The 19,392-nt window shown below is 45.3% G+C and overlaps 1 protein-coding gene across 4 annotated transcripts in view; it reads right to left on the bottom strand.

Annotated features, from left to right (window-relative positions):
• Positions 1–5,346: 5,346 nt before the first annotated feature.
• SYNPO (synaptopodin) overlaps positions 5,347–19,392 on the bottom strand; it is a 79,236-nt gene continuing 65,190 nt past the window's right edge. For all 4 annotated transcript variants that reach the window (XM_081851370.1, XM_081851371.1, XM_081851372.1 and 1 more), the window contains one exon: positions 5,347–11,282. In XM_081851370.1, the coding sequence (XP_081707496.1) occupies positions 10,281–11,282 (1,002 nt within the window). In that variant the 3' untranslated portion in view covers positions 5,347–10,280. The remainder of the gene's footprint in view (positions 11,283–19,392) is intronic.

Raw genomic sequence — 19,392 nt, 5'->3', positions numbered from 1 at the left:
TGAGGAGAGTCTTGGCGAGCTGAGCTGGTGGCAAGTGTTGAAAGCTAGGAGTTGTTTCTTTCTGTTTTCCAATGTATTTCTTATCAATTAAGAAAAAATTGGTGCGGCATGAGCAAGTTTTTATTCTGAAAGTGTGGCACAGAGATAAAAGTCTGAGAACTGCTGATTAAAATACTCCCCCCCCCCCCGCTATTTAGGATGGCTTGAAACATAATGAGCTGTAAGTTGAAAAATACAATAGTAGAACAATTTAGGGTGTAGCTCATAACCATGCATCCTATGTTCGCTTAGTGGTTCTCAGCCTCTCTCCCCGCTCCCAGGTGAACCAAATGAAAATTGCTGATCTTCTTATAAATAAATCGAGTGTAGGGTCAGTGCAGATGATCTCAACTGTAAAGGTAAAGGACCCCTGGACGGTTAAATCCAGTCAAAGGTGACTGGGGTTGCGGTGCCCATCTCGCTTCAGGCCGAGGGAGCAGGCGTTTGTTCACAGACAGCTTTCCGGGTCATGTGGCCAGCATGACTAAACTGCTTTTGGTGCAACAGAACACTGTGACGGAAACCAGAGCGCACGGAAACACTGTTTACCTTCCCGCCGCAGTGGTGCCTATTTATCTATTTGCACTGGTGTGCTTTTGAACTGCTAGGTTGGCAGGAGCTGGGACAGAGCAATAGGAACTCATCCCATCACACAGATTTGAACCACTGACCATCTGATCGGCAAGCCCAAGAGGTTCAGTGGTTTAGACCACAGCGCCACCCATGTCCCTCTCAAGTGTACAGCACCTTGTCCACCTGAATGGAGCTGGCAGACTACCAGACCACCAGTGCTCTACAGAAATTCTGCACACATATAACAGTGCTCCAGAATACTTAAAAAGAAAAACGCAAAGGATTCCTGAAGGAGGAATTTAGACCAGATTGTATCCCCAAGCTGTTTCCATCCTGTAGGGCTCTGGGTGTGTTTTTACTTATTAAAAAAAAAGACTTTGGGGCACTGTTACATGCATTAGCATGTCTTGCTAGGCCCATAATCATAATCAAGGTGGGATTTATTTATAAAATTATTGATAGGCTGCCTTTTTCAGCACAGCCCATCTGTGGGTTGCTTACCTCATGTAAAAAACCCCACAAGAATCCAAAAACTATTTCAATAGCAGCGGTGCAAGAAATTTAACACAGGCCATTTAGAATAAATAAAGCAGCAAAAAAGGAGAGAGTATCTCTCTCTGCTCTGCGTCCCAAGATAATCAGCCAGGTTTTTCAGACAACCACTTGGCACACCCTTTGTAAAAGATTTGAGTTTGTTTAGTGCACAATAGACCCATTGAACATTCTGCTATCAAGCACAATTTAATACATGTTCCAGAAAGAAGTCTACGTCTCTCCTGAACATGTGTATTAAATTGTATTTAATATCAGAGCACTCAGTGGGGCTATTGTGTTATAAATGAGATGGCAAACAAATATTTCATAGGGTGTGCCAAATGCTTGTCCTAAATGCCAGCTTGACACCCCACCCCATGGGGTGAGAAAAAGGCAAAATACAGGGTATCTCCCTGGATATCAAGAAGGGAAAGTTGGTGTGAACTTTCAGGACAACAGCCTATGTTCAAATGTGAAAGTCCTGCTGGAGTCACTTGTTTCCAAGTGGCCCAACAAATATGTAAAAAATAAATAAAAATGCAGTACAATATTTCCCTTGAGCACTGTGATACTGGAGTGAAACTGGTGGACAGCATTTTATATCTCATGTTCAAACCCAACTTTAACCACTGAACCCATTTTGAAGAGGGAAGGGTATAAGCAAAACCCGCGTTCTGCTTTACTGTGGTTGCCATCTTGTGGTCATTCTTCACCACTGCATTCTCAGAGGTAGGAAAGAAGCTTTCAATTGCATCCTTTAATTGGTATACAGTACTTAAACATTAAATGGTTTTCCCACACGGCTTAGTCTGAAATGAGAAGGCATCCACTCCTTAAATGTCATCCCCTGACCCTCCATTACTGAATTACTAGGGGAGGAAGCAGAGGATGCAAAATCACAGCCCCCCCCCCCCGGTAGTCATTGTTTTAAATGGCTCAGATTATGGGTTTGGGGATTTCACTGTTCCATCGCCACCACATAACACAATAATTTTCACACAGTAATAATGACTCAGGACTGCGATGGGGTGTGCAAGGTGGAAATTGTTTCATTTATCTATTCATTTTCATCTTAAAGCTGCAATTTCTTTCATTTTCACTTAGTTGAAATCCATCCTCTTTCCTTTTAAATCTTTCATTCATTTCATTTTTCTTTGCATTGCACTTGCCTCATTTTTCATTCATTATTGGCTCATTCATTTTCAGCTTTCATACATATACACCAAATCACATAGCCATATTCTGAAAGCAACTTCAATGTTTTCTATCCATTGATATGGAGCTTTCAGGTGTTCTGCTATTCACTCAAGGCATCATACCCTTCAAACTTGTGTCTATCTTGTATTTTATTCTGTGAGCCACCCTGAGATCTTATGATGAGGGGCAGGATATATAAATTTAATTAATAATAAGAACAACTTCATACAGATTGATAAAAAGGGCTCCCCACTGAAGAGTCCATTGATCTTTCCATTGTTTTGGGAGGTAGACCTAGCTGTATTTCTCCTGCTTTAATGTCTGTGCTTTACAGCATATTTGCATGATATTTTCAAGTATTCTACTACTCCTCTAAAGCATCAGACCTCTCAAGTTCCAGGTAGATAAGTTCTTGGCTTGGAACCTGATGTTGAACCTGAGGCTGGCAGGCAGGCAGGCAGGAGTCCACCGAACCAGGTTTCCCAGTATCAGGGCTGCAGAGCTGGAGCCAAGACCTTCATAGGCACCTTCCCCTGGGCCTGAAGAAGTGTGCCTCCTTTAGTACCTCACCAGTCATGAAGCACAGGGAGCATGCCAGGCAGGAGGTCATGGAATGCAGGAAAGGAGCCTGTCAGAGGGCTGGCCCTTTAAGAGATTTTTCTGCAAAAGGGGGCGGGGCCTATGAGAGGCAAACAGGGGAGGCTGAGGCACAAAGGGCTTCAGTTCACATCCAGCTCCCCTCAGAACAAGTTGCTGACCCGCCTTGCTCAGAGCAAGCCACCCTCACTCAAGAGGTGCCCTGAGGCTGGGGCAGTGCATGGAGCAGCAATACCGCCTCATATTCCTACTCCACATTTTCAGCAAACTCTTTGACCATCGATCTCTCTCTCTCTCTCCTTTGCAGGATGAAATTAGGCTTTGCTTGCTAGAGGGCAAAACAACAACAGGCAGAGCAGTTTGTGTTCAATGCAGTGATAAGCCAGATTTCTCTTTGTGCAGCAAAAGGTTCTCTCCCTATGTGAGCTCACATTCTGTTCTTGGGGTTCCCCCATCACCCTGGAATGGATTTTGAGGTGAAATGTGTGTGAGGCAGGGAGGAGGGTGCAAATCATGTCCTGTTAGTGCTAATCCTCACACCAGTGCAAGAATTTAAACCGCCCAGTCTTCTTCATATCCTACTGAGAATGAAGTGTAGCAATTCAAGGATGTGTTTCTCAGCCTCAGAATTCAAACTCTGGTTTTAACCTGAACAGAGACTGCCTCTTCTCTCCCCCCCCCCCCCGTGTCTCAGTGGATGTTTTGATGCCTGTTGTTGGTGATGATACGATCTCTGCATCAGGTTCACAAGTAAGGGCACAAAGAGAAGAGTTTTTTTGGTGACTGATTCTTTCCTCTCAGCTGACTTGCCAAAGTTTGAGCCTGAACGCCTTTCGGAAAGGTTACTGCAAAGGTTGCTGTTTGCACCGGGACTTTAAATCAGAAAAGGGTGCGGCAGTTTCAATGATATTTTAACACAAGGCTTATTTTGCCTTGCTAGGGGAAGCCAAAGCGATTGTTTTTGTTACCTTTAGGATGGAAAGGACCATGAAGCTAAATAAACACATTGGATTAAGAAGAAATGCAAACACACTTACTTCAACAGAGTCTCTCCCCGACCCCTGCCCCAGTGACTGACCTCAGCAAGCTATGTTCCTACAGTTTCGCAGCACTATTATTTTTATATCCAGCAGCCATTTTTGTTGTCAGGTGATAGCCACCAGAGGCATTAAGATCATTCCCCTAGGGAATACAGTTACAGTGTGCTTTAAGCAATGACTTAGCTGTGCAGGGTAACTGCTCTGCCCTCTCCTTTCCCTGCGCACCACCTAAATCTGCTCTGGAGAGTTTCAGGGAAACCTGGAGCGTATTTTGGGAGGGCATGGGGGAAGAGAAGGGGACTTCAGTGGAACTTCACTTGGATACTGCCCCTTCCCAGTAAAAGAAGATTATTTCTGAGATTCTGAGGCCCTTCTTCATGTGCCTCCTCCTTGAGAAGTTTGGAGGGTGGCAACATGAGAATGGGCCTTTTCTGCAGTGACTCCCTGTCTGTGGAATGCTCAACCCAGGGAGGTTTGGCTCGTGCCTTCATTATACACCTTTAGGTGTCAGGCAAAAACATTCCTCTTTAACCAGGCCTTTGGTTGATCTGATTTACATCCTATGCCCTTTTAAAATGTGGGGTGTGTTTTTTCCGGGGGGGGGGGGCTACAGTGGTACCTCGGGTTTAGTACTAAATTCGTTCTGGAGGTCCGTTCTTAACCTGAAACTGTTCCTAACCTGAAGCACCACTTTAGCTAATGGGGCCTCCTGCTGCTGCCGTGCCACCGGAGCACGATTTCTGTTCTCATCCTGAAGCAAAGTTCTTAACCTGAATCACTATTTCTGGGTTAGCAGAGTCTGTAACCTGAAGCGTATGTAACCTGAAGTGTATGTAACCTGAGGTACCACTGTATTGGGTTGTTATTTTTATTTTTATTATGTATTTTGTGGTTTTATATCTTGATTTTATTCTGTGAACTGCCCTGAGACCCCTGGGTATAGGGCAGTATATAAATTTTAACAACAACAACTATTATTATTCTCATTTATCACTACATTTATCACTACAACTGTATCCCACCTTTCCTTGGAGTTTGAGATGGAGCTCAAAGGCGGCACACACAATTCCCCCCCCCCTTTCCATTTTATCCTCACAACCCAGAAAAGTAGGTTAGGATGAGAGATAATAACTCACCTGAAGTCACTCCATGAGCTTCATGGCCAAGTGGATATTTGAACCCTGATCTTCTGGGTCCTAGCTGAATGACCCCTACACCACATTATGTGTCTATGGAAGTGAACCCATGGAGACTGCATGTAAGCATGGCAGAGAGAGAGAGAGAGAGAGAGAGAGAGAGAGAGGGGGGGGCCTCTTTTCTTGTGGCTAATAATTTAGTTTCCAAATAATACGAGATGACCAGGCCATGTGGGCTAATGTATTTATTTTGGAGTTTTGTTATACAGAGGCATGGTGCAGTGCTAATGCAAAGAGCATCTGGTGAAGAGACAGCAAGCCCAGTGTGTTCTTGTTTATAGAATTTCAGAACAAAGATGTCCCACAAGCCAAAAAGTCATGAGTCGCCCAAGAGGCCCCCTAAGTGAGACACTTGCAATATTTAATTAACAACATCTTTTCTCCTCCAGCAATTCCTCTGTGTTCCTCTTGAATTGAGCTGCCAGCTCCAACCATGGCAGTGTGTTACAGTTGGGATAGTAATACATCCTTCCTCTTGCTCTTTGTTTTCTGGGAGAGATGCCCAGGGAAACAGAAATACTAATAGAAACTACACATCTGCTTTGCATGCAAAAGCTCTTGTGAACTGGGAATCAATTTTGCTCATAAGATCTTTGGCATATATCCCTATCTGGGACCTTTCAAGAACGGGGAGGTCAAGGCTTCTGCTGTGAATCTGAGTCCAGGTGTTTGCAAGGAGACCTGACCGCTGATTTATAAGCAAGGGATTTAAATTTAGGCTCGATGCTTAACTGCCCCATTGAGTTCAATGGGGCTTACTTCTGAGTAGCTGTGCAAAGGTTTGCGCTGTTCAATGTGGTGCATATTGTCCCTGATTCATCTTGCTTTGTAACTTACACGAGCGGCAGGTTTATGTGAAACAACGCATGCTTGATAACTGATTCCCTAATGGGAAATAAACATTATTTTTTTTATAACAGATTATCAAAATGGTTTCTTTGCATTGAGTGAGCAAGTAGGAAATGGTTAGCTGTGCACATTCTTTTGCAGAGTGGATATCATACAATGTTTCAGAAGTCATTGCTACTATTTACATGCAGTATCTGTATACATTGTGTGTGTGTGTGTGTGGGATTCATTGTCACTATTTTGAAGAGGAAAAAAACTTACAAGGCTTTTAAAAAGCCCATTAGGAAAAATGGTATCCCTTCATCGATTAATTGTTGTGGTTTGGTTTGTAAAAGCAGGGTAAAAATTCTCATTTCTCTTCAAAGGAAATCAGCCTTCAGATTGATTTAGAAGGATTATCTTACATGTAAGAAGAAGAATTATGCTACTGAATTTGAGTCCCTGGAGCTTGATAATACAACTTAGACTTCATAGTTTATTCTCACACTCCCAAAGGAGGCTGGATCAATGCAGTCACACTAGATCAGACATCTCCAAATCTGCACCCATGAGGGCTAGCTGCAGACATCCAGCCCGCAAACGTAACAACACAGGGCCTCCTCAGAAACGAGAAGCACCTCACACACATGGTAAAGGTGAAGGCAGAGCCTGTGAAATCAGGGACAAGAGGGACAAGCAGATGCTTTTAAACCTCCTCCTCTACCCTAGCAGAGCTTTAGCTTTTCTTAAACTCACTCAAATTTTCTTTAAATGCAACATCACTAAGCAGTTCTTCAAAAATTGCTTAGAAGAGGGCTTAGACCCGGAGAGGGAGTTTTAGAAGTCTGTACCGGGAACCAAGGATACAATCAGTTTATTCTTTCAAATATAACTTTGCTTTCTTTTCTTTTCCTTTCCTTTCCTTTTTAATCCCTCTCTCAGGGAAAGCAAGAGGCTTCTTGTCTCTCAGGAAGTTCAGGGATGTGCTATTACTGATATGGTTTGCATCTCATGTTTTCAATTTCCTTATCTTAGCTTCCCTCGGCTGCAAGCAACAGTGTGTTCTAGAGGCTGCCCGCATGGCTCAGGGAACAACAAGGAGCCCTTTAGAGATTCATGGCATCTTTCAGCACCTTCTCCTAGATCAGTGCCTCCCTCCCACACACTCAACGACATGCAATGCTTCCAACTGCTAACTAACCGAGACCTTCTTCCTGGAAGATCCAAAGCTGAGCTTTCTCTCTGCCACAGTGTTCTCTTTGTCAAAAGCTCAATCAACCGCTGTTGCTTTTACACTCAACTTTCCCTTTTTTCTCTTGTCTCTACCATGCTCTCGGGAGGAGTGAAAAATCTCATAGTTGATCCCACGAGCCTCTAGAGGGCATCAGCAACCTTTCCTTGTCCCCATCAGTCCCTGCCCTCACTTTGCTGCTGCTTCTGCAAAGGACAAGTTAACTGGCTAGAGAGAGAGAGAGAGCTAGCTAGCTATCTGAGAACGGTACCTGATGTACCCATGAGTTCCCTGCCTGTGGGACTGAAATTTATCGCTTAGGCCTGTCAGTCACAACAGAGGGCCTCAGCGTGGGATCCAGTGTGTGATATGCTCTTCTCCCTTGCCATTCCTCCGGTGAAATTGGAGCAGCAGCAAAGTATCTGCTTGACCTCCAAGCCCGAGGGGCCAAGCAGCTGCAGAGAAGAAGCAAACATTTTGTAGCACTGGGTGTTCTTACACCTCTCCATGCTGAGTCAAGGAGGCAGAACTCAGGTTCTCATGGCAGCAGCAGCAGAATCTCTGTTTTGGCTTCCCTGAGCCCCTGCCACTGCTGACTACAGCAAGCGGAGGCATAAGGGCTCCAAAGTTGGGTTGACAGGTTGCTTGAAATAAGTGTCAGGGGCAACGGAGAGCAATGGGTTAAGGCAGATATGTGCAGGTCCTCTTCCCTGAAACAACCAGATTCCATTGGTGGATCCCCTTTATAATAAGTCTGGGAACACTATGTAAGAGCATTAGAAGAGCTCTGCTGAGTCTACCCCATCTACTCCAGCTTCCAACAGTGGAGGTAGAACAAAACTATTGTGGCCAGTAGCTACTGATAGCCTTGTTGGATGGAAGCAGTCCAATTGTTTTTCGTGGTCCTATATACACAGGGCTTGTGATCTCCACATGCCTCCAATGGTGCCTGCTTGAATCACCTGATGGTCTGCCCTACCCTGCTTCTCCTTGTCCCCACAAATGGGAGCCTTTGACTAGGGGGATCTGCCATGAGTCTGTACCGCCAGAGCAGCAGAATGGCGACAGTACGTCCATGCCACGTGACAAAGCTGGGCTGGCTTGCTCGGCCACCTTTCCAAGGAGCCCACCGCTTGAAGTGTCCCCTGCCTGCTCTCTCTATCGCAAGCCATGCATGATCAGAAGGAAACAAAGACGGGGGCCTAGATTACTCATTTCTGGCTCCCCTTGAATTAACGCCTAAGGCATGCTCCTGTCTTTAAAGGTTAGCGGGATAAAAATAGAGGATGCCTGCAGAATCAAGGGCAAGTGGGGCAAACATCTGATACGGCCCTGCCCATGCCAGTCAGAGTATCGCCTACATGGCAGCGCGTTACACAGCATCGCACAGGGAAATGGGCTGGACGTGGGTGGCCAGATTCGAAAGGGAGCTTCTCTGGGCAGCACAAAATAGAAAAGTCCATTTATCAGCTCCTTGATGGTAGTGGCAAGTGGAAAGGACGCAGAAAGAAGCAAAGTCCAGTCAGCCAATTCCAGTCCCAAGCAGCCTCCTTTTGACCTTTCCATCACACAGGGGGCATTCCTGACTTTGGCCAAACAAGGCCCACTCGCCATTTATTTATGGTTATTCATGAACCCATTGGCAAGGCCCACTTCTGCTGTATCCAACCTCTTTTCTAGAGGAGCCTAACCGAAGGAGTCTCTTTCTCTTGGAGTCATCGTCCTTGCACAGTCTTATACAGTCTTTAAAATGGGCCTCCACCTGCTGATATTGCTGTCATGAGAAATATAACTGATTTGGGAGTCAGTTAGCTGTCTGTCTTCCAAGTCCTAGGTCAGCCCTGCCTCTCTTCCCAACCCCTTCAGGAGATCTGCAGTCTTAATGGAGTCATACTGCACTACTCAGAGTGTCTCAGGCCTCCCATAGGAATACCTCCAGGCACACAGATTCTCATCGGAACAGGCTTTATAGCAAATGCTTGGGTCCCCACCCCCCAATAAAGAGGGTGTTTGCCAGGGACCAACTTAGGGCACATTAGCCTTGATATAGTATTGCTGAGGAAAAGTAGTCTCCATCATGCTCTCTTGTAATGCTTGGCTAATGTTCCAGGCATTTATCAGTTTTGGGACCCAGATAACATATGGACATTGGCTGCAGGGATGTCATTTTTATGTTGAGTATTTTGCCTTTGCCTTCTGGACTGAGCAGCCACTCCACCTGTGTTGTGGTGGAATATTCCACACCTCCGCCCCAGGATACAGGATTGCTTGGGTCAAATCCCAGTGTGGATTTCCAGCACCCTAGAGCCCATGAGGCTAACTTCTTTGGATACACAGGGCTTGTGTAAAGCCAGGCCTTCTCTTTGGAGCTAAAGCTACATTGCACAGATCAGCCACCAGGGGTAACTGCTGACAGGGATTCTTGGCCATGCCTCACCTTCATGTCCAGCCCCCCTGGTGTGAGGGCAGACTAGCGGCCACCGTCAGAATAGAGGGGGAAAGCCAATAACAGCTATCATATGGAAGGCAAACAAAGCTGTTGACAGGCCTCTCCTCCTGTTCTCTCGTGTTGACAGTCTGCCGGGGATTATGCTGCAGGCTGTGTGTGTCCTCATCCCACAGGATGTTACTGCGTGACAACAAAAGCAGCCAAAGCCTCATTAGACTCCCTTGAGCCAGGAAGTCACTGGTGGCTCCAGTCTAGCAGAGACAGATGAACGCCAAAAAAGCAGGCAAATGCTGTGAGGATGGAGCCCATGGCGATCTGGTGTGTTGGTGGGTAGAATCTCAGCCATGTTTCGTTCGGTTTGAGAGTACCTCTGATCTGAAAGGTCTTCCCCACAAACAAATGGGCTCTGATCCATTCTTCTAAACCTCAGAAAGGAGCAGGCTTTTTGGGAAGGGATTGCATCTGTGCAGGCCCAGCTCCTTCCTCCTGATGCTTAATGAGATGGGTGGGATTAAGTGGCTGTAGTAGGACTTCATAATATTTTGGCAACAGGCAACTTTGCAGGTTGTTTCTCCTTCTCATCTGCTGTCCTAGGTTTAGGAGGTACAGGGGGCTTCTGCAGGGAGGCTTCCCCGCTTCAGCCTCAGGCTTCCATTCCAGCCCCGGGGACAAATGTTGAAGCTGCGGATGCTGGGCGACTTGATCCCAGAATCTTCTGAGTCGAGGGATACATCTGAGTTAGTGGGTGACAGGGAGGTGAAGCGCTTCAGCGGAGAACGGACTCCTACCATGGGAGACTGCAAAGGGCTTTTGATGGTGGGGGAGCAGGTGCCCACATTCTTAGGGCTGGGACATGATGATTTCCTGGTTGTGCTTCCTGGAGGTGTGAAGATCCTGTGACTCTCCACGATGGAGGGTTTTGGAGACTGGGCCACAGAATGGGTGCCTGCTGTTCTCAGGCCATTGTTGGATGCCGCTGCGTGGCAGAGGGATGCCCCAGTGCTGGCAGGCATGGTGAAATACTTGTTCCCATTCATCCGCACTGCTTTGGGAGACTGCAGTGGGCTCTTGTAGGTGGGGGACTGGCTGCCTAGCAACCTGGGACTGTTGTTTGAAGACGCACTGGCATGAGGTGGTGCGGCAGAGAGAGGAAGAGACACACGCCTGTATCCGTCCGTCCTTGTTGGCCTGGGAGATGGCAGCGGGCTTGGGGAATGGTTGCCCACACTCTTAGGACTTCCGCCTGAGGGAGTGGCAGGAGGAGTGAAGGGCCTGAAGCTCTCTATGGCCACAGCTTTGGGAGAAGAGCTCTTCCTCTTGGCAGCGTTGATGATGTTTCTGGCCAGCAGCACCTGCATCTGTCGGCTGGACTTGGGGTCAGCCTCTTGCCGAAATGGGGACACAGATCTTTCGCTCCAGGATGGAGACATGGGCGGAGGAGGTGGGGTCATGACACTGGCTACTCGAAAGGCCTCTATAAGCCCTTCCTCGGGCTCTGGAGTTTGGGCTGGGCTCACCCAGCCGTCTAAACTGCTAGGTGGTCGGCGCAGCAGTCGGGGAGTCCACGTCGGGGATGCAGGGAGGGACATCTTCCTTTCCTGTAAGGGGAACAAGAGATGAGGTCAGTGTCCTGCCCCTTTGACATCCTTCAAGCTAAGTTTATCAGTGGAAGGCTGGTATATTTAGCAGTCTCAAATGGTCACTGAAAGAGGAAGTATGGGTCAGAGAGCAGGACCTCTGAAATTCCTTTCCCAGCTGTATCAGTTTCTCTATGGGTGACCTTGGGCAAGGCACATGATCTCACAGAATTACCATTTCTCAATGAGTTCAGTGAATAGAATATCCTGCTGACATCACTGTAAGAGGGACGGGTTCCTATGTGAGAACTAATCAGAAAAACCTTGAAAACAGAAGGTGGATAGAGAGAGAGAGAGAAAATGACACATACAGCTTTCAGCCAGACACAGGTAAGTTCCTAGCACAAACACTGCGCTTCTAGAACCAATGACAGTGACACACCTGTATGGCTTCCACTTGATAGTATCTCCCACCCAAGCATTTTATACCTGCTAGAATAGGGTTTGGGGAAGGGAATGGCAAGAAAGAAAAGCAATGCATGGGTCTGCAGGGGATACAACTAAAACTTTTCTTTGCTATCTGATGGCTTAACTAGTTGTGGAATATGTTGCTTGTTTTTAAACCATCATTTCCCTTTAAGCTGAAGGTCTTAGGTGGCTCACACACAAAGTCATAGGCACACACAATTTTCTCCATCACATGGGCAACAATAGGAGTATTCACGTCCTATCCCTGCATATACAAACAAGTACGGTAGTTTAAATCTCCTCTGTCCTTATAAACTAACCCAAGGAATTCTGAAATACTTACTTGTATTAAGCAATGGTTTTGCCAGAACCATTAAAAAAAAAGGCTGTATATTTGTACTTTGAGCCAACCACTTCTGCTACAGGCATTTGCACAATGGGGGGGGGGGACCCTAATCAATGAATCTGGATGTTATGAGACACTCAGGTTTCCCAAAACAAGCACAGGCAGGGATATCTCAGATCCCTTCTCTCCCAGCTGTGCCAGTAAAGAGGTAGGAAACAGCAAGAAGGGTTTGGTAAATGAGCAAATGTGACTGGAACCTACCTGGAACAAAAGTCCCACACTCTAGGGAAGAAGCAATGCAGAAGCATCCATGCTCTGACATGCAGGCCAGTGTTGCAGCCCTCAGTTACAAGGAGCAGCAATTACTTTTTGATAAAGGACCCAGGTATCCTCTATTTCTGATATCTCAGCAGAATTGAGTTGTGCATTTTTGGACACTTGAAGAATGCATCTCTCTCTCTCCCCATACCAGAATGCAAGCTCTAAGAACTGGTTATGCATGCTATTTCTGTTGGATCAGGCACATAGATGGTTTAAATGAAGTAGTTCCTCTACACGGAGGACATAACATGTTGCAAGGCCCCTCACCACTTAGATGACTGCATGTGGCAAATCTCCATTCAACTGCTGGTGCACATAAGGCAGATAAGCCACCCAGCAAGTGGCTTCAAAGCATGAAGTTCAGTTCTCCAAATAAACATGAAAATCTGTCAGAATTTTGTGTGAATTTCTCCTAATAAACACGCTTGTTTGCAGATATGACCCACGTACCTATTTTTTGCAAGCAATCTTCCTCAATATTATGCATGCTGATTTCACTGATATATGCATCTCTACACACACTTTTCTCCAATATATGCAATTTGGCAAACAATGGCTGGAGTAGTGTGAATTTGGAAGGGTAGCTGTGCTACGGTTCTCATACTGTTTTGGAAAATGAGAAGTTTATCTTGAGTTCATCTTTAAATGTGAACTGAATCAAATTTCTCTCTCAACCCAACTCTCTCATCCCATTAGAACCATGTGCGAAACCTATGGCTTCCCACATGGTTCTAATACCTCATGCTGAGCAAGAGTGGGCATATTTCACACTTGCAGAATGTACTTTGCTTTTCCCTAGAATACTGAGGTCCTCAAACCAGAGCCAGGGGCAAAATAATGACTTGAGGGAAGAGCCAGATGAAAAATGCCAGCTTGTGGGGTGGAACCAATGAGCAATGAGCCACACACTGAGGCAACCTTCAGACACTAGTATAGCCTGCCCAAATCTGCTGTCTTCCAGGAGTTTTTGGACTACAAGTCCCATCAGACCCCTGTCAGCATGGCTGTGCTTGCTGGGGCTGATGAGAGTTGTAGTCCCAAAGAGAGACTGTGGCAGAGACTGTGTTAGGACAAATCTACATCTGAGTTACTATGGTTTAGGAATTCTAGCAGAAAACTTTGCAGCTGGCCAACAGAGCTACATAAAGACCTGATCAAAGACAGTGAGTGAATGCTCTTATTTTATAAGTGAGGAACACTGAGAAATAAACGACTGGCAGGAGGCCAACCAAGGCAGAATTGCTATTGTTCCTTTTGCCTAGGTTCAATGCATGTGCTACATGTTATAAAGAAAGGCTGGGATGTTAAGCACAGGTTTTGAGGATCCTCAGTTCACTACTGTACAATTTGACCTGCTGGCAAGCTGGTCAGGGGTAGCCATTGAACTCAGAGCATAATTGCTCCAGATACTGCTAGGGGTACTAGTGCGGCTGACCCAATTTAGCATATGAACCCAGATCGGGAGAAGTGAAATTCATTAATGAGTGTGTTGTTCCTCTCATTTATGTAGAAGAATGGCAAGTGGTTCTATTTTTTTTAAAAAAAGAAACTAACCAACACACACAAAAACCAAGGTGCTGGTGGTACTCGTATCTTGATAAACGGGCTGTGGGTACCAGCACAAAATGGTTGCCATGGGCAGCAAAAGGCAGGCAGGAAGGTGAGAGTACTTTGTACCAGTGAGTACTGTCACAAAACAAGCCCTGCAAATAGCACTTGCTGTTTTGGGACAACTAGCGATAGAATAAGCAGTATAAGGCCATGATGGATCACAGGTGGGGTGGTGCTGAGTCTGACAACAATTGTGTGATCCCTTCAATGACTGACGTCACGGTTATTGAGACATTATACTGGGTCAGATCACTGATCCAAATGGCTCATATTGTCTACAGGACAGCCAGAGGCTTTCTAGGGTTCCAGATAGAGGTCCTTCCTAGCCCTGCCTAGAGTGGCAAGGGATTCAACCTGTGACCTTCTGCATTCAAAGCATGTGTCCTAGTTACTGATCTATGACCCTGCCAGCCTACAGAAACACTCCAAACTGCAGTGGAACCTCGGGTTACAGACGCTTCAGGTTACAGACTCCGCTAACCCAGAAATAGTACCTCAGGTTAAGAACTTTGCTTCAGGATGAAGCTTCAGGCGGCAGCAGGAGGCCCCATTAGCTAAAGTGGTGCTTCAGGTTAAGAACACTTTCAGGTTATGAACAGACCTCCAGAACGAATTAAGTTATTAACCCGAGGTACCACTGTATATCCTGCCAACCTAGCAGTTCGAAAGCCTGTCAAAGTGCAAGTAGATAAATAGGTACTGCTCTGGCGGGAAGGTAAATGGCGTTTCCGTGCGCTGCTCTGGTTCACCAGAAGCGGCTTAGTCATGCTGGCCACATGATCCGGAAGCTGTATGCCAGCTCCCTCGGCCAATAAAGTGAGATGAGCGCCGCAACCCTAGAGTTGGCCATGACTGGACCTAATGGTCAGGGGTCCCTTTACCTTTACCTTTTACCACTGTATAAGAAAAAAGGTGCTTCAGATGCTTTATGTGATTTTCCAAGTCATATCAGCAGTTGGGCAACAAACATTACAAAGAGAAGTAGAATCTCCCTCTCCCTCTCTTTCTCTCCCTTTCTTTGTTCTTCCTATCTACTGCATGAACCTCTTTCATTTCCTCAGTGTGTTCCCCCGCTACCAACCATTTCACTGTCTGCCACTAGCGGAAATGCTGACACATGAAAATAAGTGGTTTGCTTACATTTCTGTGCCAAGGATTACAGAGGTTTAGTTCATGCTCTGTATCTCACCCATAACTTCATCACAGCAGAAACTATTGGAAAGAGTGCTTAAATTTCCTTTGCTTCCAGTACCCTATTGTCTATGGAGGCTCTGTTCCCTCTCCACTGTTGCGATGATGTTTCAGCAAAGGGAAGGGGATCTAGATGCGGCCAAACAGAGGAAGTTTAGACATGAAGCATCTGCCAAACCAGATGCATTTTGCAGTCACCTCCCATAGGCACTGTCTAAGAAGACCCATAACAGTGGCCCAAGGGGTCACAAAGATAGCACCCATGAACACCCATGTGCTTTAAAGGTATAGCATGTATACAGCCTCATTTTCACATATTTCCAATCTTACAATTCAGTTCTCCAAGTTTCTATGTCAGTTTTGCGATTTAAAAAAAATCCTCATGTAAATTCATCAGCGTATTTCTCCCAGTATAAAAAAAATGGTTTGCATGCAATTTTGCCAGTGTACAGATTTTGGCAAAACAATTTCCCCTAATATAATACTTTTAAATGTTATTATTACTAATAATATACAAGGTAAAGGTAGAGGACCCCTGGATGGTTAAGTCCATGCATTTTTAGGTACACTTTAATCTAGCAGTCACATTTTTTGGGGGGTATACATTACTTGGCTGAAAAACCCCATTACAAAATTTGGAGGAACTGCAGATTTTGAAGATTGGTTGTATTTCAGTACAGTGGTACCTCGGGTTAAGAACTTAATTCGTTCTGGAGGTCCGTTCTTAACCTGAAACTGTTCTTAACTTGAGGTACCACTTTAGCTAATGGGACCTCCCACTGCTGCCACGCCGCGATTTCTGTTCTCATCCTGAAGCAAAGTTCTTAACCTGAGGTACTATTTCTGGGTTAGCGGAGTCTGTAACCTGAAGCATCTGTAATCTGAGGTACCACTGTACTGTTTTGGAAAGTTGTGCAAAGAAGGTAGGCTGACCTTTCAATAGGAACTGAATCAAAATTCCCCCCTCCCATATCCCTTATCCAGGCAACAAGAGCCCTTGTCAATACCATTCAAGGGCACACTCCAGCTGGGCAAAAACCCCGGAGGAGAATGTGGAGAAGGACTGTGACTTGGGAGGAGGCCTGGCATGGGGCTACACCCAAGAGTGTAGGAAGTGCTTAGGAAGCCACATTTGCTTCCTGGACCTCAGGTTCCCCACCTCTGACCTAGTTAGTTCCCCCTAATACTACCATTGCCATCACTGCCACTGCTTTGGGGGAAAGCGGGTGAAGGAGAGGAAAAGCCTTCAGTCATTCACTTTGTGTGGTGATGGCAAAGGTGGTAGCAGTGCCGAACAGGACTCTCTGTTGTGTTTGTTTACCTTGGAGGCAGGGCACTGTATAGTTTCAGTACAGAAACGTCATCCAGCCCCATTTATTTTTCATGGGAGTGCTGAATCTCAGCAGGGCTACTCCTATTTCTCTGCAGCGACACCCTGTCATTTTGCAAACCCTCTGTTTGGTTTGGGTTTTTTAATCCATTCTTTTTGAGGTTCTGCATTCCCTCTTACCTGTGCTGGAGTGCACAGGCAAACTTTCTTTTTTTAAAGGGGACCAACAGAGGCAAGTCTATCCTGCCCATCTGCTCTATTATGTGCAGCTGGGATGCCAGGCCTTTGTGGCTGTGGGTGTACACCGGGCAAAGGCTAAAATGTGGTTGCAACACAATACTTAGGCTGATTCGGAAGAAAAGCCTCAGTGCAATGCGAGCTTATGGATATTTTTTTTAATGCTATGTAAAAATGTAGAGTGGTTTTTAAATAAAAATAAAACCCACTTCCCTAAGTAGATGTGTTAGCCTAGTGAAAGAGAAACCTGCTCCTAGTTTTTGCTCTAGCCTAACTCAGGCATCTTGCAATCTTATCCTAAAAGTTTCCATTACACTTTAAAAACCCAACTGCTCAGCAGCCAAGGGAAGGCAGTGAGCTGAGGAATGTTTCCTTACTGCTTTGTTTCACAGGGCGTTGCCTTCAATGGCCTTTTGTTACAAGGCAGACTTTGGTCACTCTCCCATCCCTTCCTCAGGAAGAGACTGTGAACCCCTCCAGATTTATGCTGCTGGAATCTCACCCAGGTGCCCCAGTAGCAAAAAGCTCAGGTTCTGAGCTTCCTGCCATTGCTGTACTGGCCAGCAACTTTGGAGGAAATATAAGGTCCGTATTTCCCCAGGGCTACGTGACTGAAGAAGAAGATCCTATATGCACGACCTATTTATATGGCCACCTCTAGCACTGTCATAAAGAACTGTTAACCACTGGCATCATGAATGAAGGCAGCCCTGTGGTGGGTAGGAATGAATGAATCTATTTTGATTCCTCTCAGTTTCCAATTTTAAGTTCACTTCTCCACAATCTTTAAGCTCAGTTCTGCATTAATATTTTTTTTTTAAAAGTTCTCATGAAAATCCATCAGCATCTTAAGCATCCATTTCTCCTAATATAGGAATTTATGAATGCAGGTTTGTCTAATATAATGCATTTTTGTATGTTACCCTCACTAACATATGCATTTTTATCCACGCTTTTCCATAATGCTTGCACATGTTGTTGTAGAACTGCATTGCAAAATTCAAGAAGTGCAAACTCAGAAGCATATTTTGATTCTCGTATTGTTCTGGGACGTGCAAATTAGGCGGGTTTGCACAAAATGGTGACCAGACCAAAATTCCCCCTCACTTTCTCTAAAGATGGGTAACATCCCGCAGTGAATTTAGCATTGCTCCTGCAAATGTCTGACTTTCTCCAGACTTGACCAGAAAGTTTAAAAAAACAAAAACAAACTCTTGTGCTGTGTGGAACCATTTAAAATGCCTTTACAGGGAATATTGTTTGTGTCACACACAGCAGTCTTTTATTTCTTCATCACTAGACTATGAGAAATCTAAAATGTGCACAACTGAACACCTGCAAATGGACAGTGCCGAGTTTTGTTTTTCTCTTCTGAAGAGGCGGCAACACTTAAAAGACAGAAGAGCTTAGCAATGGTTTGGTCTCCTCTGATAGGGCATGTGTTTTCATTTTATTGAAATGCAATTGGGATGGAGGTGAAGAGGGCCTTACTTACCCCTCATCAGATCAATGCAACTTCCATGCAATTTCATTTAATGGTGTTTTATGGTTTATCATTGAGCACCTCCCTGGAATTTTATGATGTGGCAGTGCAGAAATACTTTTATAAATAAACTCAATTGTCAACACTGGTGGAAACGTCTATCAAACTGGCTAGAGATTTGCACAAGTATGCATAAAGGCTTCCATCTTAACTAACGCCCCAAGGATTCTGTCAGACATTTCTGAAGAAAATGGTAAAAAAGACTGCTATACCTCAACTACACTGCAGATATCTGTGGCCATAAACAGCAGTACCCTATGTGCACATGTAACTTCAGAGTTGATGGCAGAAGCATTTGCTCTATAAATACCCAGTTATCCCATAGCACTTATCCTGTAATTTTCCTGCCATCCCTGTAACTATCCCATCTTCTCCAACCTATGTATACTGCTCCTCCACAGGCACTTGCCCTATAAATTCCCTAGAATTACAGAGCTTCTCCACATGTTCTCCTACTGGGGACACGACCTACAATTGCCAGCTAGTTAGCTCTGCTGGAAAGTAGCCTACAGCAATTGGCACACTCGACTCTAGGGCTGAATCCAGATTTTAGTCCTGCTTTGAGGAGACCCCTTGAAATCAATGGACTTAAAAATTAGCTACTGATTTCAATGGGCCCACTCTTAGCATGACTGAGCCTGGAGCCAAACCCAGGGATCAAGCTTGTAATGTTCTGTTGTTGGGAATTTTCACTTGTATGAAGTTTCGATGCACAGTACTAATTTGGGCCAGGGGTGAAGATGTGGAACTGAACAAACACTGGCATGTGGGATTTGCATTTAGTGCTACCAGCCAATGGAGGCTGTTGGCTCACGTGTCTGATTGGTAATTCTGGAAATGCTTGATTTTTTTAACTCCCTTCAGTTATGTCCTCACAGAAGGATTAGTCTGGCAGCCTTGTGGGATCACAAAGAAAAGACAGAGATGTATAGAGAGACAGAGAGAGACAGAGAGAGAACTAGATTGTGTTCTTTTGTGGCAATGGGTTGAGTAAATACATTGCATCTACTTTTTTAATTTATTTGAGCTGGTTGATCCAAACTGTCACGGGATTGGGGAGAGACTGACTATAAAGTACTACACG

Source organism: Podarcis erhardii (genome assembly GCF_964252035.2).
Source record: "Podarcis erhardii genome assembly, chromosome: 2".
Lineage (NCBI taxonomy): Eukaryota > Metazoa > Chordata > Lepidosauria > Squamata > Lacertidae > Podarcis > Podarcis erhardii.
The sequence above is the reverse complement of the archived record's forward strand: the minus strand, read 5'-3'. Positions and strand labels throughout refer to the sequence as shown.